At 38.7% G+C, this 23,002-nt stretch overlaps 1 protein-coding gene across 1 annotated transcript in view; it reads right to left on the reverse strand.

Annotated features, from left to right (window-relative positions):
- The window catches only part of MRPS31 (mitochondrial ribosomal protein S31), a 37,184-nt gene extending 14,579 nt beyond the window's left edge, over positions 1 to 22,605 (reverse strand). Inside the window, exons 1-6 of the mRNA XM_024231096.3 lie at positions 22,340 to 22,605; positions 18,172 to 18,459; positions 10,418 to 10,576; positions 8,352 to 8,492; positions 5,508 to 5,581; positions 601 to 744 (exon numbers count right to left, since the gene is read on the reverse strand). Of these exons, the coding sequence (XP_024086864.2) occupies positions 601 to 744; positions 5,508 to 5,581; positions 8,352 to 8,492; positions 10,418 to 10,576; positions 18,172 to 18,459; positions 22,340 to 22,464 (931 nt within the window). The 5' untranslated portion in view covers positions 22,465 to 22,605. The remainder of the gene's footprint in view (positions 1 to 600; positions 745 to 5,507; positions 5,582 to 8,351; positions 8,493 to 10,417; positions 10,577 to 18,171; positions 18,460 to 22,339) is intronic.
- Positions 22,606 to 23,002: the final 397 nt, after the last annotated feature.

The raw sequence follows: 23,002 nt of genomic DNA on the forward strand, positions 1-23,002 counted from the left end.
AATAGCATAGTAATACTGTTTTTCTTTTGATTTAGGAAGAGGTAACATCTCCAAAAAATACCCAGTAAAGTAGATGATATTCTGTTACCAGTTCAAAGCACCTATATTATGCAGACAAAGATTTCCAAAGCGTACCGTTTTTGCTTTCAGTGGCTCATACAAGTTCCTTGCACCTCATTAATGCAATGGTTTTATGACTAAAGGACACCAGCGTGAGACTTTTAAGAGTTGTGATGTTCTCCAAAATTTAAGTATAATCTTACACCTTATTTAATTTATTGAAGATTCACCAAGTAATATCCTGTTTAGTGATTAGAAAACTGATATCATTTGCAGTTCTCAGTCCTTTTACGTCATAGAAATTCATGATGGATTTTTGCCATATAGTTTTACTTCTTCATTTTTCCTTATCGAATATCTAAAAATAAGTGAAATTCTAACATCTTTTTTAAAAAACCTCGTCAGATTTATTTTAGGACACCATGAAGATATCCACAAAAGGTTTTGAAATTCATGTAAGTATCTATACTCTAAAAGTAAATATCTGGCAGAAATAATCTCAATCAATACATTTTATAACCCCCTGAAATTAACACTTACCTGCTTCATTGTTAATTGGGAACTCCCATAGTTTCCCCTCTTTTGTCCACTGAATCAGCTCTTCAAATCCATTCTGAAGGGGTTGTTCATTTACTGTGGCTAACTGCTTAGCAAACTCCACATCCCAAAGTGAAGGTGATGTGTCTACATAATAAAGACATTTTAGATAAGAACAAGTCAATGTAAGTATCTTTTTTTAAAAGTTACAACCAATCCTGAATTGATCATGTATTTTTCAGACCCTGACATTCATAATTAAATAGTATATAATAAAAAGTTACTGAGAGATAACTGCAAAAATTATATTAAAAATTTTAACTACAATAATGGCAAGCTTAACTTTTGTTTCGCAACAATGCCAGGCAATCACTGCCCCCCTCTACTGGAAAGAAAAAAATAAATTTGTATTTTGTTCAAGGGTATTTTTATGAATGTGAATGTTTTTTGTAGAATATGTGACTTTCATTTTTAAAGTCTAGCCTGTTTATCTTTATTTTTAGTCTATCAAAATTAGCCACAAATGTACTACTGTTAACAACCAAAGAAGTTAAATTAACAGAATAACAATAAAACTGCTAATGAATACTGAGTACTTCCTCTGTGCTTAAATGCATTTTATGCATTAGTGCATGTAATCCTCACAACCAACCCTATGAGTAACGTATTATCATGTTGGCTAATTAACACTATCAAATTACATGTTTCAATAACTTATTTACTTTTGAAACTTCAGATCATCTTTTGAAAATGAGCCATATTCCCACCAGTTACTGTGGCTGGGAACATAAAATGGTACAACCACCTTGGAAAACAGTTTGAGAGCTTCTTAAAAAGTTAAAATATATCTATTATTCAACATAGTCGTTTCATCCCTGGATATATTCACCCAAGAGATAATACATGTCCACACAAAGACTTGTACACAAAAGTTAATGGCAGCTTTCTTTGTAATAGCCAAATGTGGGTTGTAATTTGGGAAACAACCCAAATGTCCACTAACAGGTGAATAGGTACAAAAATATGATACAGCCATACAATTGTATACTACTCAGTAATAAAAATGCATTACTAGTACATGTAACAGCATATGGATGAATCTCAAATCATTATGCTGAGTCAAAGAAGCCAGATGCAAAGGAGTATATACTATGTGATTTCAGTTATGTACAGTTCTAAAAGATGCAAACTAATCTATTGTAACAGAAGGCAGATCAATCGTTGCCTACATACTGTGTGTGGGGTGTGTGTGTTTGTGTGTATTGCAAAAGGACAAAGGAAACTTTGGAGGGTCATGAGAATGTTTAAAATTATAACTGGTAGTTTCATGGGTGTATATATTTGTCAAAATTAGTCAAATTATATACTTCAAATATATGCAATTTGTTGCACACAAATTATACCTTAATAAAGTTGTAAAAAGAAAATGAATATCAATATCTATCCCTTGGCTACCTTTTCCCCTATATTTTTATTCTTTAGTTATTTTACCAACATCTTTTATCTTTCTTATTTTTTTCTGTGTGATATCACTTTTTAAAATAAATGAGGATCGTATAGTTTGGTAATCTACTTTTTTCACTGAATGCTTGCATCAGTATCCCATTTTATATATATATATATATTTTACATATATATGTATCACAATTAATCCCTTACTATTGAATATTTTGGTCATTTATATATTTTCTCTTTTAAATACTATAGTGACAAATATCCTTGTAGTTACACTTTTGCACATATCTGTAATATTTCCTTAGAACAAATTCCTAGGAACACAATTTCCGGGTTAGAGGCATAGATTGCATATGATCTATCCTCCAGCTTACCTCTTTACCCACTTTTGCCAAGCCCACTAAAGCAAATCAACAAATAACTCAATTACTTTTCTACCTGGGTAAGCCTTATTTTATCTATTTTGCTTTTTCTGAATCTATTTCTATGAGCCTTTATGTGCAGAAATGTGTCTAGCCACACACTGACTGCTAGATATTAAGTATTTTGGCCTAGATCATCTGATACTGGGAAACAACCAGTTGTCAGTCTTAACTAGCCACATTTACAGAGCAATCACACCAGTAAAATAACTTAATTGTCTCAGTTATCTTTTACTTGGTGGTCACTGACCCACCTATGTCTTTTCCATCATCATTAGGATCATCACTATATTTTTACACTTGCTAATATTTGTAAGCATTTGTTAAATATGTACTATGTTCCAGGCACTGTGCCTGACACTTTTCTCAGATTACCTCATTTAATCTTTGAGATGTATGTAGTAGCCCTCATTTTATAGGTGGGGAAAAGTTAGTGCGGCAGAATCTGAATTTGAATCCAGTTCTACACAACACCAACACTCTTTCTGTTAAGCTATACTGCCTGTCGACTCTAGGATAACCAGTATGGCCTATGAGTATATCCTTTGTAGCAGTGGTAAGAACTTAGTGGGGAACAAGACATGGGAATCATGGAACAGAATGACTCATTCAATCAGTCAATAAAAAAATTACTGAATGCCAACTGTATTTCCAGCATTATTTCAGGTGGTGGGAAAACAACAGTGAACAATTGCTAAATTTACGTTTCCACATTTTGCTATTCTTGTATTTAATTGGGAACAAAAACCATTCTTTAGACTCATGCTAGTATAGCATATTCAAACAGTATCTTCATTAGAGTAAATTATTAACGTTGTGTGCTATTTTCCTCACTAGAGTATAATAATTTGATACTGTTTTATAAAATATATAAAACTTCAATGCTTCCTTGCCAACTTACTTCAGTTTTAGAAATAAGATTTTTTAATTTTAAAAAGTAAGCTGGTTCCTTCAAGAATCTCAAGAATCTTCAAGTGCCTCTTTTAGCTGGACAACAGCAGCTGCCCTGACAACCAATTTCTTTCTTTCTTTTTTTGTTTTGAGACAGTTTTGCTCGTCACTTAGGCTGGAGTGTAATGATACAATCTTGGCTCACTGCAACCTCCGCCTCCTGGGTGCAAGTGATTCTCCTGCCTCGACCTTCCAATTAGCTGGGATTCCAGGCACCCACCACCATGCCCGGCTAATTTTTGTATTTTTAGTAGAGACGGGGTTTCACCATATTGGCCAGGCTGGTCTCAAACTCCTGACCTCAGGTGATCCACCCACCTTGGCCTCCGAAAGTGCTGGGATTACAGGCGTGAGCCACCGCGCCCGGCCAACAAATTCCTTTCTGATGCACGCTTAACCATTTGAGCAGGGTAGAGGCGATTCTTTGTCCCTACGCATTTTGCACTTCCTTTTCATCATACACAAGAGAATGCAGTTTTTGTAATGTAAGAAGGGGGCTGTTCTTTTAGCTTCACCTTCAGTTCAAATGAACAAACACTGAATTAACTTCTTTCCTCTATAGATATATATTTTATAGTACAGTTTGTTCAAAAAAGAATTTAAGATTTAAGACACCTAGTTCCTATGATCTGTAAGCCACATGAGTAGGTGCTACATGAATGAGATATAGCCCCTGATAGTCTATTAAATAGAGGGAAAATCAAAAGTTCGTATAAGTAACTGTAGAAAGATTAAATGAGCCTTTGGAGGCCCGCCTAGGAACTTATCTATCATATACAACATTCTTTTTTTTTTTTTTTCCCCTTCGAGATGGAGTCTCACTTTGATTCTTAGGATGGAGTGTTATAGCACAATCAGAGCTCACAGCAGCCTCAAATTCTGGGCTCCAGTGATCCTGCCACTTCAACTTCCCAAGTCGCTAGGATTACAAGCATGCACCACCATGCCTGGATAATTTTTTTCTGTTTTTTAGAGAAAGGGGCTATGTTGCCCAGGCTGGTCTTGAACTCCTAGTCGCAAGCCATCCTGCTGTCTCAGCCTCCCAAGTCCATATACAACATTATTTCTACCAATATCCAAAAAACTAACTTCTTTTCTTTAGAAATGCTCATCACTTACACGCTAGAGACCATTTGTATTGTTTCTTCATTTATTTTACTAGCAAACTAAATTTAATGTCAAGCAAGAGGACACTCTTACTTCTCTTTTAGACTTAAAATGGCAAATTTCTTACCCAAAGAAAACACTACAAGTCTGTTAAATATATTCCTTGAATGTTCTTCCCATCTCCTGAACAATCACTAAGTCACTTCAGTAAAGTTATTTTGTAAATGCTATCTCCTCTTCTAAGCTGCCTAAGGGCAGGAACCAGTATATCTTTATGTAATAGCATAGAGATACACTGTAAATGGTAGTTGATTATTATTGTTCTAACCCAAATTAGTAGCTAATCTGGACCTCTGGATTCGGTAATTGGTAGTACTTACCTCCCGCTGTCTCACAGAATGCAACATTTCTAGGGGGAAGCCTGACCAACACTAGCAATGTTGACAACTGTAGTGTGATGTGTCCCCCACCAGGTTACTTAAGAGCGTATGTGTGTTGCTTGGTCCTGAAGGCTGGGCAGGGAGCCAAGGCCATGGTGCCTAGCTGAGGAGCAGGTGTCCCTGAGAACCCAAACATCCCAGGGCATACCTGGGAACGTATCAGGTAACACTGTCATCGCGCACATAGAGTAGGCAAACAGAACATTAGCTGAAAGGCTGCTTAGAGATGGGAGGCAGGGTGACTCGAGAGCTGCTCAGGAATGTCCAGTATGTAATGTAAGTCCTAGTAAACTCATCTATTCGTCAAGCTGGACTTGCTCAAATTATTCTTTGGTCTCTTGATGCCTTCCCAGTTTAGGGGGACATTACAGTCCCAAGTTTTCCTTGTAACAACCGCCACATTCGTAAGCAGGATCCAGGCCAATGACAGAATGGAATACTAAAATATCCAACTATTACACCATTAGGACACTAAGGACATCTTGGAATGATGGAATGTTTCTCCACCTGAGAAAGAGTGTTATTCTTAACAAACCTGTTTCAGGTGCTTCTTTAGTAACTGCCATCATGTCAAAAATATTAAGTCTTTTCCCTCTGAATATATTTTTCCTAAGTCCAAAAAAAGAAAACAACATTTTAATGAATATATTTTAAACTGTCAACAAAAATTATGAGAAAATATCTTAAGTGAAATATTCTATGTAGAAATTAAAAATAATTCCACTGACCCACATCAAAAATATTAGCTAAATTGCCACATTTTTAGGACCGATAAACAAAAAACAGAAATGCGCACTTGAAGTTTTGCTTCATAATACAACAAATCAGTTACAGCAATTTAATTTCCAAAATACCTAATTGAAAAGATTAGCTTAATTTGCCGTAATTTTTATTTTTTCGTTTTTATATTAAGGTTTTAAAAACTCCACTTTGTGAAAAACTATAACTATGCCAAAATAGAAGCTGTTAAAGTCAACGTTTGTCTTTAAGGGCAGAAAACACTGCAATGTTTAATTAAAATTATAATTATAAAAGATTGCATTGGTAAATCATAACATTCCCTCTCATAAGGCAATCATTCTGTATTTTAAAATAATTATTAACTTTCTTTACATGACTATTTTAAATTAACTATTGAAATTAATATCAGAGAGTTAATAGGTAACATTTTCTTACACACTTGATAATCAACTGCTTTATGCACCAATTCACATATTTACTTGAATACATTTACTGGCAGATTAAAATCCAGTTTATAAACTGGATGGCTGGCCAGGCGAGGTGGCTCACGCCTGTAATCTCAGCACTTTGGGAGGCCAAGGCAGGTAGATTACCTGAGGTCAGGAGTTTGAGACCAGCCTGGCCAACATGGTGAAACCCCGTCTCTACTAAAAATACAAAAAAAAATTAGCCAGGTGTGATGGCAGGTGCCTGTAATCTCTGCTATTTGAGAGGCTAAGGCAGGAGAATCCCTTGAACCCAGGAGTCAGAGGTGGCAGTGAGCCGAGATTGTGCCACTACACTCAAGGCTGGGCGATAAGAGCGAGACTCCGTCTCGAAGAAAAATAAAAAATAATAAACTGGAGGGTTAGTTTTAAAAATAATTTTTTTTTTAATAAACTAAATTACTTCTCTCTACTAAATAGAAATAACTGGAAAAAATGCAAATACCATATGAACATTAAATAACGTGATCTCAAATCATATAATCTTCCCTCTAGCAGGTTCCAAGTTATTTGTAAACAAAGGCTTTTATGCTCCCTAACTCTCTTCAGTGCCTTGCATTCTTCTCCCTCAACGCGTCAGATAAAGAGGATGGTGGATTAAAGCAAGTCACAGCAGAGGGCCAATGCCTTGATAAAGTATTGAATTTCAAAAGAGGAACGTACTACAAAGAGAGGGAATGGACATTTGCTGAGCACCTACTATGTACCAGATAGTTTACACGTGTTTCTTTTCTATTCCTTAAGAAAGCCATTTAAGCTAGGTTTCACTTTCAGCATTTTATAGCTGGGGAAACAGGCTGATGGAGGCTATAAAAGGTGCCCCAGTCACAGAATTAGTCAGCGGCAGTGCCAACATTCTGAGGCAGGCCAGTGTGAACTGTCAATCTCCAACAGAAAAAATCAGTCCAGGCCTGAGTTGTCTGTGGTTGATATCCCAGATCCTGCCCCAGTCATAGCAGGGTGAACAACTTGGCGTCTCACCATTGCTTCCCCTTACTCACCTCTAGCTGGCTTTTTAACACATTGAAGGCACAGAAAACCCTTTCCTACTTGCTTCTAATTTTTTAAATATTAAATATCAAATCTAACATTAAAAATCAAATTATAATATACCATCCTAATGTAGTTGCACAGAACACTGTCCAAGATGAATGATTCAGTTAAATATTCTCAAGAATTAACTGATTCAGTTAAATATTCTTAAGTAAAACTCCAAGTACACCTTCTCCTTTATTCAATAATATGTAACAGACACTAAATCACTTTAAATTAGTAATTCAAATAATCTTCCAAAGTCACCATAACCTCTTGAACTTCCGGTGTTAACTGCTGACCACCTTTTCCAACTTTCCTGTATAAATCAGTAATTTAACACCCAGAAGGAGTTAACTCAAGTTTCTGATTTTACTTAAAACAAATCCACAGAATATACAATGCATTGAAAACACTCCAGTTGTGAGCATATCCTGCTACAAAGACAAGTTAATTTTTGTCAGACCATGCCAAATATCTGGTTCCTCCTTCCCATCTATCACTTTCAGGGTTTAAAGAAGAAAAAGAACAGAAACGTTATGCAAATACAGAACAACTTTAGATTCTAAAATAACTAGGTAAGGCATGGCTCAGCATCTTTAAGAACTTCAAATCAGTAAATTCAAATGGCCACAAATAATCTACCATTTTAAAGTATTATATAAACCTTTTTCCTCCTGCCTTTCCTTCTTCTCATTGATGGTGGGTTATTTCTCTAAGGTATACCAACAGATAAGCATGTATTGAGATATAAAGGCTATATGAATACACAGTATTAGACACTTACATTTAAAATGAAAAATAATGTTTCTCACAAAATACTTATTTGCTCAGAATTCAGTCAGGTCCGCTTACTCTAAATCAAAGGACCCCTATTCATCGTGGGTAGATGTAAAGCATGGCCCATTTTGATTTCAGGTATGGAAAACTACAGGACTGGCTAAATCCAGCACATGGTTCCCTCTCTAGGAAGTGGTATACAGAGAGTAAGAACACAGCTGTAAATGCATTCAAAATGTTCAGATATCCAACAGCAATAATACACACACACAATAAGGTAAATCTAGTTAAGGTAAAAACAAACTACACAAACAAAACCAGCAGATTACAAAGCCTGATACCTTTTTTTATGATCATCGGTCTCCTCCTGGCCAGGATAATTGTCATAGCCTTCATCAAACTGAATCTGAAGCTCTGGTCTTGAACGAACTCTAGCTGTAGCAGATCTGGCAACTTTCATATCTGATATTATGTTACTGAAACTGAAATAATAAAAAGGTCAAGTGTATTAGAAATCTTAGCTACAGAACAGTAATAAACTTCCTTAAACAGGAGACTGAGATCATTTAATTCTTATTTCATTTTTATGCACTAATTACACAGCATAAAAATGTTTAAATAAAAAATGTCACCTATTAACATTCACATAACACAGAACATTACAATTTATGTTTACTTTCATCTTTTAAAGATGTACTTCAGAAATCTTCATTTAAAACGTAAGTGTCTCATGAAAAATTATTCAGAGAAAATGATAGGAAAGTAAAATCAGTATCTGTTATACCTATCACCTACATCCAACAACTAAATTAAAACCAAGAGTTAGCCATATTTATTTGTTGCTTTTTATTTGTTCAAACACAAATAAAATGACTCACTGAACTGACAGCCCAGATATCTATGTCTTCCTTTTTTTTTTGAGATGGAGTTTCGCTCTGTTGCCTAGGTTGGAGTGCAGTGGCGCGATCTCGGCTCACTGCAACCTCTCCCTGCTGGGTTCAAGCAATTCTCCTGCCTCAGCCTTCTGAGAGCTGAGACTACAGGCGTGTGCCACCATGCCAGGCTAATTTTTTGTGTTTTTAGTAGAGACACGGTTTCACTGTGTTAGCCAGGATGGTCTTGATCTCCTGACGTGGTGATTCGCTCGCCTCAGCCTCTCACAGTGCTGGGATTACAGGCGTGAGCCAGTGCGCCTGGCTTTTTTTTTTCTTTTTTTTTTTTTAATTACAGTTTCTTGTCTCACACTATTGCCCAGGCTGGAGTGCTGTTGTGAGATCACAGCTCAATGCAACTTCAAACCCTGGACTTAAGTGATCCTCCCGAGGCTGGGTACGGTGGCTCAAGCCTGTAATCCCAGCACTTTGGGAGGCTCTGGCGGGCAGATCACGAGGTCAGGAGATCCAGACCATCCTGGCTAACACAGTGAAACACTGTCTCTACTAAAAATACAAAAAAATTAGCCGGGCATGGTGGCGGGAACCTGTAGTCCCAGTTACTCGGGAGGCTGAGGCAGGAGAATGGTGTGAACCGGAGAGGCGGAGCCTGCAGTGAGCCGAGATCGCACGACTGCACCCCAACCTGGGTGACAGAGCGAGACTCCGTTTCAAAAAAAAAAAAAAAAAAAGTGATCCTCCTGCCTCAGCCTCCAAAGTAGCTAGACTTCAGGCACATGCCACCATGCTCAGCTACTTTTTTTATGTTTTGTAGAGATAGGGTCTTGCTTTTTTGCCCAGGCTGGTCTCAAATTCCTGGCCTCAAGTGATCCTCTTGTCTTAGCCTCCCAAAGTGCTAGGATCATGGGCATGAGCCAGCACACACGGCCATTTCTTTTAATTTCTTGAAATAAATCTGGTATACACGCTCATTGAGAACAACTGATTTAGATCACTCTCCAAAATGAGGCAGTGTTACTACTTACTATACTTACTACTTACTATAATGTAGGCAGCAAGTAGTATAACATGGTATAAAATGAGAGATGAAGAGAGTAAGTGGAACGATGTCAGATGAAATACAGAAGAGGAAAGGAGAAGGCAACAGACCTGAAGATTATCATACTGTGCATAAAACCAGCAAGGTATTTAACTGAAAAAAATTACTTTTCTCAGAGAAGCTACCTTATTCTGTTATTTATTTTTAATAACATTACTGAATTTACCATTTATTTTTTCATGGACAAGAAACTGTAACTTCCTAAAAGGAAACTTTATTCAATTGTTTTTTTAAAAACTATAATCATACTTAAGACATAAGTTTTTTAAAAAGTTGAATTGCTAAAATTATGTGGTATATTTTATATACAAATTCCACTTACGTGGTATATATTATGTGTATTACTCACTAGCCACATGAAAATGGCCCATTTTGAGATATAAACATTACTGACTTAAGGGTTTGATTCACTCACCTAATTTTAGGTCGCTCTGCATCTCTCTGTGCCCTTGACTCTTCCTCATGCTGCTGCAGCTGGCTCAGCAGCTCTGACTTGGTTGTTTGCTTATCAAAAGGGAGAGAATCTGCCACAGCAGATGCAGCTGCCACCAACTCAGGACTCAGGGGCTCAATTCTGAAAAAGAAAATGAAAAACAAATGAGAAAGAAAAAAAGAGAGATTGACCAGGTGCGGTGGCTCATGCCTGTAATTTCAGCACTTTGGGAAGCCGAGGCAGACAGATCACTTGAGTCAGGAGTTCGAGACCAGCCTGGCCAACAGGGTGAAACCCCATTTCTACTAAAAATACAAAAATTAGCTGGGTGTGGTGGCGTGCGCCTGTAAGTGCCAGCTACTCGGGAGGCTGAGGCAAGAGAATTGCTTAAACCCGGGAGGTGGAGGCTGCAGTGAACCAAGATCACGCCACTGCAGTCTAGCCTAGGAGATAGAGCGAGACTCTGTCTCAAAAAAACCAAAACAAAACAAACAAAAAAAACACAAAAAACAAAAAAGAGAGGTTGCTTATTACACCATTAGTTTAGTGAAAAGTGAAATGATTTTTGGAGAAAACACTGGTGTTCAAAAAAGTATTCAATTCAATTTCTGACAAAGGCAAGAATTCTCAACTATTAGGTACCAGTTTTATATAAACTTTGAAATGTTAAATGTTAAAATTAATGGATATTTGCTGAAGCACAACACTAACTCAGAACAATATATTAAGGTAGAGGGGTGAGGGACAGATCGGCCTCAAAAATTATAAATTAGTGGAATTTTTAATTAGATGCTATTGTATTTCAGAAACAATATATATTGTAAGCAAATATAAAGGCAGGTTAACCAGTTCGCAGAAACTTTACTGGAAGCAACCTAAAAGTCTATCATCAGAACAGAAAAACAAATTGTGATACATCCATACAACGGAAGAGTACTCAGCTCATGACAACATGAATGACTTTCACAGACATTAGATCAAGCGAAAGAAGTTGGACACAAAGAATATAAAATATAAAAATTAGCCAGGCATGGCAGCACATGCTTGTAAAATCCCAGCTACTCTGGAGGCTGAGACATGAGAACCGCTTGAACCTGGGAGGTGGAGGTTGCAGTGAGCCAGGATTGCGCCACTGCACTCCAGCCTGGGTGTCAGAACTAGACTCTGTCAAAAAAAAAAAAAAATCTGTGATTCCATTTATATCAAGTTCCAGAACAGGGAACACTAATCTGAGGCGAAAAAAAAAATCAAAACAGCAATTGCCTCAGGACTGATGGCTACTGACTGGGAAGGTGAAAATGAAAAACATAGTGTTTTGGTAAGTGTGTGGGTCACAGTCCCTGTTTGTCAAAATCCTACAGCTAAGATTTGTACACTTTAATATATGTAAATTTTACCTGGAAAAAAAAAAGAGCCACAAATCATCATCAAGTAGGAGATGGAAAGTGGGTGAAGGCATAGATGATACAAGAATGGCAAAATGTTGATCACTGTTGAAGCTGGGCAACAGTAGAAAGGGGTTATACCATTTTGTGTTCTTTGCACATGTTTTAAATTTTTCATAAGAAAAAGCTTTCAAAAGCTTCCTAAATTGAAGCAAGTTAATAGAAAAACATTCTATTATAAAAAGAAAATAAATTATTTACAACATTTTTTCCTTTTTTTTTTTTTAAGAGACAGGGGTCTCAATATGTCAAGTCTGGCTTCAAAGTCCTGGGTTCAAGCAAGCCCCCCATTTCATCCTCCTGAGTAGCTGTGACTATAGCCATCTGCCACCATGCCTGGCTATTTGCAACATTTTTTAACTCACTAAGAACTGACATCTCAATGAGTGGGATCCAAATTAATGTTTTACTATACCTGGCTTTCTATATTACGATCCGTTACCTAATACGAAAGTTAAACTTCCCAAATTCCTGAAGTTCTTGGAGAAAGATTTTAAGGACTTAACTAAGGTATGAAAGATCTAAAATCTGATAGGAATAGAAGAAAAACAGAAGAATGAAACAAGGGGTCGGGCACGGTGGCTCATGCCTGTAATTCCAGCACTTTGGGAGGCTGAGGCGGGAGGATTGCTTGAGCCCAGGAGTTTGAGACCAGCCTGGGATAGAGAAAAAAAGAAAAGAAAAGGAAAAAAAAAATTAGCCAGGTATGGTGGCATGTGCCTATAGTTCCAGCTACTGGTGAGGCTGAGTGGGAGGATCACTTGAGCACAGGAGGTAGAGGCTGCAGTGAGCCATGATTTTTCCACTGCACTACAGCCTGAGCCAGAGTGAGAGTCTGTCTCCAAAAATAGAAAAGAAAAAAAGAAATATAACAGTTAAAATAAAATGTGCTTTTAAAACTTATCTGTGAATAAAGCTTTAACCTTATTCCAAAGTCATTGTATTTCTTTCATAAACTGGTGAACTTCATTTTCAAATTTTAATATATTTGATCAAAGTATACACAGAACATAGATGAATATTCATTTTCTAGAATCATACACTTCATAACAATGGTTTCCTATATAGTTATACTCTCTGGCTTTATAATTTGAAATGTTCTAATTAATAAAAATTGTGAGGGAGCCTGTCATTGAATAATTTTTACATACAGGGATCTTTCTTCATATATTTTAACAATGTAAGGAGAACTTGTTAAAGTATCTTTTAACAATCTATTCTATCCTGTAATTAAAACGATTTCATCAATACAAACTTTTCCCCTTCATAACATTCTGTACTTTTTACATTTCTTTAAAATAAACTGTATGACATACAACTTCAGAAAAGAATTCTGATGAGGGAAAGAAACTACTGAGTGGATACTTAAATTGGCACCGCTTTTGGCAGGCAACTTGGTGCCATATATCAAAGGCAAAAAAAAAAAATGCACATCTTTTGACCTAGCAATTCCACTTTTAAGAATATGTGTTTAAAGAAAATAAACAGAAAAAAAAAGAAAGAAAGAAAATAAACAGCTGGGCGTGGTGGCTCACGCCTGTAATCCCAGCACTTTGGGAGGCCAAGGTGGGCAGATTACTTGAGTCCAGGAGTTCATGACCAGCCTGGACAACATAGTGAAACACCATCTCTACAAAAAGAAAAAAAAAAAACTAGCCAGATGTGATGGTGCATGTCTGTAGTCCTAGCTACTCGGGAGGCTGCGGTGGGAGGATTGCTTGAGCCCAGAGGTAGAGGCGATTGTGCCACTGCACTCCAGCCTGGGGAACAGAGCAAGACTCTGTATCAAAAAACGAAAGAAAAGAAACAAATTTCTGGAATTTGAAGGATACTGCATACTCCAACCTCAAGGCCTAAGCAGTTCTATCCTCTATGCCTGAAAAGGAATTCATCTTTCAGATATCTACATGGCTTTATCCCTAATTTGATTCTAATCTTTGCTCAAATGTTACCTTATCAGAGTTCTTCCCTAATTATTCTTAAAAATAGCACCTCTCCAGCCCCCGCATTCTTTTTTTTTTTTTTCCCACCCAGGCTGGAGTACAGTGACACAACCACAGCTCACTGCAGCCTCAACCTCCTCAGCTCAAGCAATCCTCCTGCCTCAGCTTCCTGAGTAGCTGGGACTACAGGTGCGTGCCATCACACCCAGCTATTTTTTTTTTTTCATTTTTTGTAGAGACTGGGTCTCACTATGTTGGCTGGGCTGGTCTTAAACTCCTAGACTCAAGCAATCCTCCTGCCTCAGCCTCCCAAAGTGCTGGAATTACAGGCTGTGCCTGGCCCAACTCCATCACTCTTATTTTTCTTCATGTTTCACCACCTGACATAGTACAGACATTGTGTGTGTGTGTGTGTGTGTGTGTGTGTGTGTGTGTTGTACATACATCTCCTCTCCTACATCCCTCCTCCCATTTTAATGTAGGAAGCAGAGACTTTGTTTTGTTCAATGTCCAATCTCTAGCACTTTGGATGGTGTGTGAAATATAATGGCAAGAGAAAGCTGCTGAATGAATAAACAATCTTAAACATAGCATCATTTCATACTAGTGAAACACCAGAAATAATCTAAATTTCCAGCAGGGATCAATTAAGTGAGTAATAGTTAGCTGATGCCTTCCAAATGAATCAGGTTAAGAGGAAGTTAAAGCAGATGCTAGAAATTTTGGTTACTGCTGCATCACCAGGGATATTCTCAGGTTCCACTAAACATTCAGACCCAAAGGACCACTACAGGTGACACCTGGCCCAGTCCATTCAGGAAGATGAAAGACAGAACCACAGCAGGCCGGCAGGGCAGCCTTGGGTCTCCTTCTCAGTGGGAGTTATTGTAGTGTTCATGCAGGTGACACTTCACATAGTCAATCATCTTAGAGTAAGGATATGAGATCTGCAAGCTGCCGGGCTTACTGCCCCACAGGAGCCAGTATCTCTTGTAACAAGGCCACATGCAGTTTCCAGGGTCCCTGCAAAAGACGTGCAGTAAGAAGAATCACTGCATTTAAGTCCTAAATATGGTATCCCCATTAGGTACCCACAGTTCTCCCAGGCCAGATGCAATCTATGAATTAGGGGTCAATTTTGCCATGACAATGTTGCCTATAGTATAGCTGAAATTCTACAGTTATCAGGTACCAGATGTACCTGATAAGCAGATTATACTTTCAGAAAATAATGACAGCATTACTTCTGGTTCCACATGCTCTTCCAAAACATTGCCATATATCCATCAAGAGGGAGATCTATCTTCCCTCCCTGAAAACCAGGGGAAACTTTGTGACTGCCTTGATGAACAGAACAAGATAGAGGTAACACACTGCAGCTTCTGAGGCTAGATCAAATAATGTGATACAGCTTTCACTTCCATCTCTCAAGACATTTGTCTGTGGAACCCAGCTACCAGGCAAGAAACCCAGGCCACATGGAAAGGCCATGGGTAAGTGTACCGGCCAAGAGCCCTAGCTAAAGCCTCAGCCAACAGCCAGTATCAACCACTGGAAAAGGGCCCTCAGACGATTCCAGATCCCAGCCCGGAATCTACCTTAGCTAAAGATGAGTAGAGAAGACACAAGCTCTCCATCTGGGACCCTGGCTCCCAAACTGTGTCCTAAGGTACTCTGGGGCAGCACAGGCAAATACAACCATGTCAATAATCATGTAAATAAGGCAGTTCACAGTAACATTACAGCAGTCCCTTAATATCTGCAGGGGTTGGGGGAGGTGGGGCTGTGGGATACAGGCATTGTTTCCAGGAACATCTCTGGCCCCCACCAGGATGGATGCACAAGCCCCTTATATAAAATGGCAGAGTACCTGCATATAAGTAATGCACATCCTCCGAATACTTTTAAATTATCTCTGGATTACTTATAATACCTAATTATGTAAGTAGTTATACTGTATTTTTTCTTTTTTAATATTTTCGATCAGAAATTGGTTGAATCTGTGGATGCAGAACCTGCACATACAGAGGACCAACTGTATATTGCTCCATTCCTATCAATGACATTATATATTTGTCAAGATTGTTTCTCAGGAGTGGTTGTGATAAAAACAAATATCCCAGGAAAATCAATGTGGAACAAGGGTAAGCACGGTAATGTCCAATCTTATTACAAGGCTAGGTAATTAAAAAGAAAATACAACTTTCTCTTGGCTCACTTTCTCTTGAGACACGCGCCCTGGAACCCAGCCACCATGCAGGGATAAAGCCCAGCTCACAAAGAAAGCCACATGTAGGTGTTTCTGCTAATAAGGTCTCAGCTGACAGCCAGCATCAACTGCCAGACCTATGAGTGAGCAAACTTCAGACAATTCCAGCCTCAGACTTCTAAGTCTTCCAACTGAGGCCCCAGACATCACACAGCACAGATTGGCCTTCCCCCACTGTGTTCTAGTCAAATCGCTAACCCACAGAATCTGTGAGCATAATGAATGAATGTTTTATGCCACTAAGTTTGGGAGGTAGTGTAGCCATGGTAACCATATCAATGAAGGTTCAATCTTCAATACAAACAAAGAAAAGCAGTCTATGTATGAAGCAATGATGACAGTGCCTCATGAAGCAAAGACCATGACTAACCTAATCCCATGCACCTTGGAGTCCTTGAAAAAGAGGGAGGGGAGGAAAACATCATTAAAAGACACCTTTTTAAAACTCAAAACAAATGTACCTCATTCACCAGTCTTTTGATGTGGAACCAAAGCCTCTGCTTTGAACATAGGACCACTGATAGAGGTTCTAAGACACATCTTTTATATACATCACACCCATCCTCCAGTATTTTCAATTTTAGTTTAAGTGGAAAAGTGGAGCAAGAATGTAAGAAAGCTTACAAAGCAATCTAAGTGTATGATCTTCCCACACATGTATGTTTGCCTCACTCATACCTAATTGGAAAAAAAAATTTTAAATGACCTTTACTGATTCTTTCCAAAGCATTCAACTCACTTTACCATTTCTGTAATCGCTAATTCAATTATAATTAAAATAAAGAGCATGATGGGTCATAAATAGGTCTAGGAGCTTTAAAAATGCCATTCTTGAAAAGTATTTATATATGTTTGTATTATTTATTTCCATATACTTATATATAACCATTTTGTTTCTAAAAGCAGGAGGAGGAGGAGGAAGTACCTATTATGGGTACTGATAGTCTGAATTAGCTTACTCTACTACCCAATCATACTTTCTAGAGGTATTTTTGATATAATGTAGAAACCAAGAAGTTCCATTAAAATGTTAAATCAGTCTAGGAAACAGAAGACTATTAAAATTTGTTTGTTCTGGTAAGAGAAGTCAGTGATGAGTATCCTAAAGCCACATACCTTACTACTTGAATTAATGACATCATTGAAATACATCATTACATAGCACTAAAAAAAATACTGCCATTTAACCTACCACACAATGCCAAGTATCACTGATTGCATTTAGAATTAAATATAATACTCTTTTGACAAACATAAATAATTTTAATACTCTGAGGAAACTACCAAGAAAGCTGAAAGCACTGAGAGGTATTGATCAAGGGAAGTCATATAAAGCAGTTGTAATCAACATGCTAAAACTTTATTCCAGCAATCTTTAAAACGGAAAATTTTAAATAAGCAAGTCCTTTACAGACATTAAGCTACCTTCAAATCAAGATGTAAATGATATTGTTAATTAACAGCTTAAAGAGGCAATTACATGGCAGTTAATAACACTGATAAATATGTAAGTGTGTGAAATTCTCAATGAGATCACTTCTCCTTTCCTTTCTCTGGATTGTGTACAGATATCCTCTTGTTATTTAAATATAATACAATAACAGCATTTCTCAAGTAATTATTATTTTGTTGTTGTTGTTGTTTGAGACAGAGTCTCGCTCGGTCCCCCAGGCTGGAGTGCAGTGGCACAATTCTTGGCTCACTGCAACCTCTGCCTCCTGGGTTCAAACAGTCCTCCTGCCCCAGCCTCCCAAGTTGCTGGGATTACAAGCACGCACCACCACACCCAGCTGATTTTTGTATTTTTAGTAGAGACAGGGTTTCACCATGTTGGCCAGGCTGGTCTCCAAACTCCTGACCTCAAGTGATCCACCCGCCTCGGCCTCCCAAAGTGCCGGGATTACAGGTGTGCGCCACCATGCCCAGCCTCGAGTAATTATTAGAGTCCCTGTGTTTACAAGCTGATATTTATTCTTCATTAATTCAACATTTCCCAAGTATTTGTATTAAAAATATTTTTTACCAAAAGAAAAAGCTTACTGGAGTTTCAAACAACATTTGAATTACAATTAAATTTACCTCTTCTTTGGAGCATATTCTGTAGCTCTTCGAAGCCTGCCAACTGTAGTTTCCAAACTTTTAAGTGGTCTTCTTTTGGGGGGCTTTGTTGTTTGTACATTTACTGTGCTTAATTCAACTTTCATGCCCTTAATAATGCCTAACAAGTCTTTTTTCGTATTTTCCTTTTCACTGTCTCGGCTCTCTGAAGTCTCCTTGGAAGTCTCATCAGTTCGAACAGACTGCTTATCTTTCTTGCTACAGATCACGCTGTTAGTGCCAAAATATCTTTGGATGTTATTTTTTGTCCTGGAAAGATGCATTAAAGAAAAAAATGAAAAATACAATGCAGTCTACAATAAAGTAAAAAACTTACTTACAATAAAGTAAAAAACTATGTATCTAAAATTGTTTTTCAATTCAAGCCCTTTCCATTGCTTTTTTTTTTTAAGACGGAGTTTCGCTCTTGTTGCCCAGGCTGGAGTGCAATGGCGCGATCACGGCTCACCGCAAACCTCGCTTTCTGGGTTCAAGCGATTCTCCTGCCTCAACCTCCCGAGTAGCTAGGATTGTAGGCATGTGCCACCACGCCCAGCTAATTTTGTATTTTTAGCAAAGATGGGGTTTCCCCATGTTGGTCACGCTGGTCTCTTTTTATAATCATTGTTAACAACCATAACAGCAGCAACTTACCATTTATTAGCATATACTACATGCCTCATCTTGTGTAATATACTTTATTTACATTTCTCATGCCCACATTAACTCCCTAAAGTCTCTATTTTGCAGACAAGGAAACTGAAAATCAGAGAAGTCCCAAAGTCATGTAGCTCACAGCTCACTAAGAACTAAGACACACTGTGTGCCACAAATAAGTAGAGGTGTGCTGAGATATTGATCACTTGGTCCTTGGGGTGGCCAGGGGAGGTCTGGGGGTGCTGGTGCTCCCAAGTCTGTTCCCTCCCTCCATTTACCCCAGGGTTCTGTAGAAAAACACTGACATGGTTAATAAATGACAATTTATTATTCTCAAACCCAAATGTGACTGACTGCAAGTCCTTGCTCTTAACACAATACCTCTTTAAAAAGTTATAATTAAACAATACAAAAATAAATTTCTATCAATAAAGAAGATTATGTCAAAAAAACTTTCTGAGTGGGTGTTATCTAATCTGATCAACATTCTCATCGAGCTACATGCTACTTAACCCATAACCATTTGTAAGGTAAGCTAGAATGGAACAGAAAAGAGAATAATCAATGGCTAGAAATGTCATTTGTGCTTTCTTCACTAGATACATTTATGAAAAAGAACAACACAAATGATTACATCTATATTAGACTCATGCAAAAAGATTTCCTAATTCTAAGTAATCCAAATATCCACTTTTATTCTGTGGGGTTAAAAACTTGTTTTGGTATTTGATTACTGAAGAACTTTCAAAACTCTGAATGTGTTAGTTTCAGTAAGAGGGTATATTAAAAATTATTCGTTAAATATAGTGAATATCTACTCTGTGGTGGGCACTATATTAGGTACTGACAATATATTAGTAAATAAGAATTTCATGGTCCCTGCCTTTATGAAGCTGACGTGCTACAGCACTGCTTCTCAAACTTTAATATGCATAGAATTTTTTTTTTTTTTTTTTTTTTTTTGAGACAGGGCGTCACTCTGTCAGATAGGCTGGAGTGCAGTGGTGTGATCTCAGCTCACTGCAGCCTCGACCTCCCTGAGCTCAGGTGATCCTCCCACCTCAGCCTCCTGAGCAACTGGGACTAATTGTTTGTAGAGACAGGGTTCCGCCATGTTGCCCAGGCTTGAATTCCTAGGCTCAAGCGATCTGCCCGCCTCCCACAGTGCTGGGATTACAGGTGTGAGCCACCACACCTGGCCCACAGAAATCATCTATGCTCCTTGCTAAAACACACTTTGGTCCCACCAAAGAATTCGGATTCAACAGCTTTGTCCGGGAGACACTTGAGAATTTGCATTTCTAACAAACTCACAGGTGACGCTAACCCTGCTGGTCAGAGGACCACATTACAGTAGCTATGTATGTTACTTAATCCTTACAATTTAACAGAACAGGTTTCGTTTATTCTCACTTTACAGTACAAACTGTTGCCCACAGAAGTTAAAGTAGTGGTTATGAATCTCTAGAGGTTATACAAATCACATAGGGAGCTGACTTAAAACACAGTTCTTAGTTTGGAATTTAACATTTTAACTAAGACCCCAGGTGATTCTCATGCAGGTGAGCTCAAGAGCCTGTATCAGACCCTGGGTTAAATATTGTATCAAGTTCGGCTGGGCGTGGTGGCTCACGCCTGTAATTCCAGCAGTTTGGGAGGCGGAGGTGGGCGGATCATGAGGTCAGGGGTATCGAGACCAGCCTGGCCAATATGGTGAAATCCAGTCTCTACTAAAAATACAAAAATTAGCCAGGTGTGGTGGTGGGTGCCTGTAGTCCCAGCTACTTGGGAGGCGGAGGCAGAAGAATCGCTTGAACCCGGGAGGCAGAGGTTGCAGTGAGTCGAGATCGCGCACTGCACTCCAGCCTAAGCGACAGAGCAAGACTCTGTCCCAGAATATATATATATAGTATCAAGTTCTCAAAGCCAGAAAATGGCAGCCGCAGGTTAAGGATACTTACATGAAAGAGAAAATGGCAGTTTCAAAAAATGCTGAAACTATTTGATCTGCTTATGAAAACGTCAGAGGCTATCAAATCAGGCACTTTAAAATTAGAATAAAAAACTGCATAACTAGTATCCTCATAATCAGTACACACGACTCTCATTATAATATTCAATATATGGTACAATCTATTTAAGAAAATGGTCATTATTTTACATTTAAAGTTACTATTCAAGGTATTTTAATAGAAAGGTGGTAATCAGAGGAATGAATCTCACATGTATTCTTTACTACACTGTTTTCTTTCAAGACTGCTATCATACCACAGAAAGCAATCTACATTATAGGAAAATCACGTCTAAGTAACTCCCTAGCACTAAAAATAATAAAACTCTAGACCTAACCTCCCACCTGAGTTTGTTTCCACTGACAGCATCTCATCAGTACTTCAAATGCAACACCTTCAACACCACATTCAAGAGTCCTCTTTCAGACTGACTTTCCATTTTTCACACTTTCTATATTAAAAGGCCCCCTAACATAAACAGGTATTTTTTGTTTTCTAAAAATTATAATATATGTAAAAATCTTTCTCAAGCCTGGCTCCGCATTCTTCGGTTAACATTAAGGATACCCTAATACTCCAACGCAGCCAGTTGAAATTTTTGCTATCTCTGACTACCCTACCATTATCCCATGATGTCACATCCCTTTAATTCTACCTGTGCAATTTTTCTCCTCCATTCAGCCGGTCCTTCCTATCTTCACTGCTACTATTCAGCACTGTACTTAACCAAACTGCCTTCTGAACGTTACACATGGAATTTATGCAGTGGAATTAGGTTTTCATAATAAAGTCCTCGGAGGATAAATACCAAAACCAAGTATGTCGCAATTCCCTTTTTTTCCTGGCTAACTTCAACCAGTGGTCCTCCTTCAGATTTCATCAGACTTTTCCGGAAACGATATCTTGAGTCTCCCCTACAATGGTTAGGTGTCCCTATTTGCTATCCCAGCAAATATTCATTCATGTCGGCTGAATAGTGTACTCTGTGCTTACCTACACTATCTCAGCTATTACTTCACTACATAGCGCTTGAATTGTCTACTTGCTGGAACTACACGCTCCGCGATGGCAGGACTGTCTCACTTGGGGTTTACAACCAGTACTGGCACGCTGTTTTTCAAGTTCTTCAGTAATGAACTAAAGAATAAATGAAGGAAAACAAATGAGACTATCAAATAAATCTTGGGAGGCAAAAGGTAAAAACCTGGGTAAACTGACAGGAGATGATGACAAGAGGAATGAGGCGCGGCGTGTGGTAGAGCACAGCGACCAGGCTTGTAATCGTAGCTCTGTTTTCACGCACACTATGACCTCGGGCAAGTCATCTTTTCTTTCTGGGATTTCTCTTTCCTCAGATTTAAAGTAATAGCTTCTAAGACCCAGCAGGTAATAACATCGACCCCAGGAAGTCGGAGGATGTACAGGACGGGGCACGGGGTTGCCTGAGGACCTATGGGGCCAAGAGCGCTGAACTGCGGTACCTGACTGTTCCGTGCCGAACAGCGAGTAGCATAATCGCAGCCGCTGATGTCTCCGGGCTTCCAGAGGACAAAGGGTGGCGGGAAAGGGGGCGAAGAGGTAGGAACGTCGAGACTCTGGGAAACATCGCCGAGACACAAAATGAACCAGGAACACAACTGAAGCAGTGCGTCCCGCTGCCAAACACGTCCCCGCCTTCTCTTCCGTTTCCGGCCTGGCGCCTTCCTTTCCCTTTGCCCTCCGGTGGGCAACAGGGAAGGGTAACTGTGTTCCGGACTCGCCCGCGGCCGGGCGGAGCCAGCTGCCTCCAAGCGACCCCACCCACCCCGCGACTGTAGTCCTAGAGGAGGAGTCCTCGCCAGACTTCAGCAACGATTCGCTGGCCAAGGCGAGTTCCAGACCGGCGAACCGGACAGTGGAGAGAGTGACCAGTTGTGCAAAAACTACAGATGGTGCCAGTGAGATCAGTCTCTTCTTTAACAGACAGTATTTTGCGATGTTTGGAGGGAAAGGGTCTACAGCGTTCACCACGTTCTCAAAATGCGCCATGGCCACCAAAGAGGTTTAAAAAAATGACTAAAAGACCTGCTGCCCTATGAATTAGCGTTTCATTTCAGTCTTTATTCTTGATGTAGAGTCAAAATGAGACATAGGTTTCATTTTTC

The sequence above is a fragment of the Pongo abelii genome, chromosome 14 (genome assembly GCF_028885655.2).
Source record: "Pongo abelii isolate AG06213 chromosome 14, NHGRI_mPonAbe1-v2.0_pri, whole genome shotgun sequence".
In the NCBI taxonomy this organism is placed as follows: Eukaryota; Metazoa; Chordata; class Mammalia; order Primates; family Hominidae; genus Pongo; species Pongo abelii.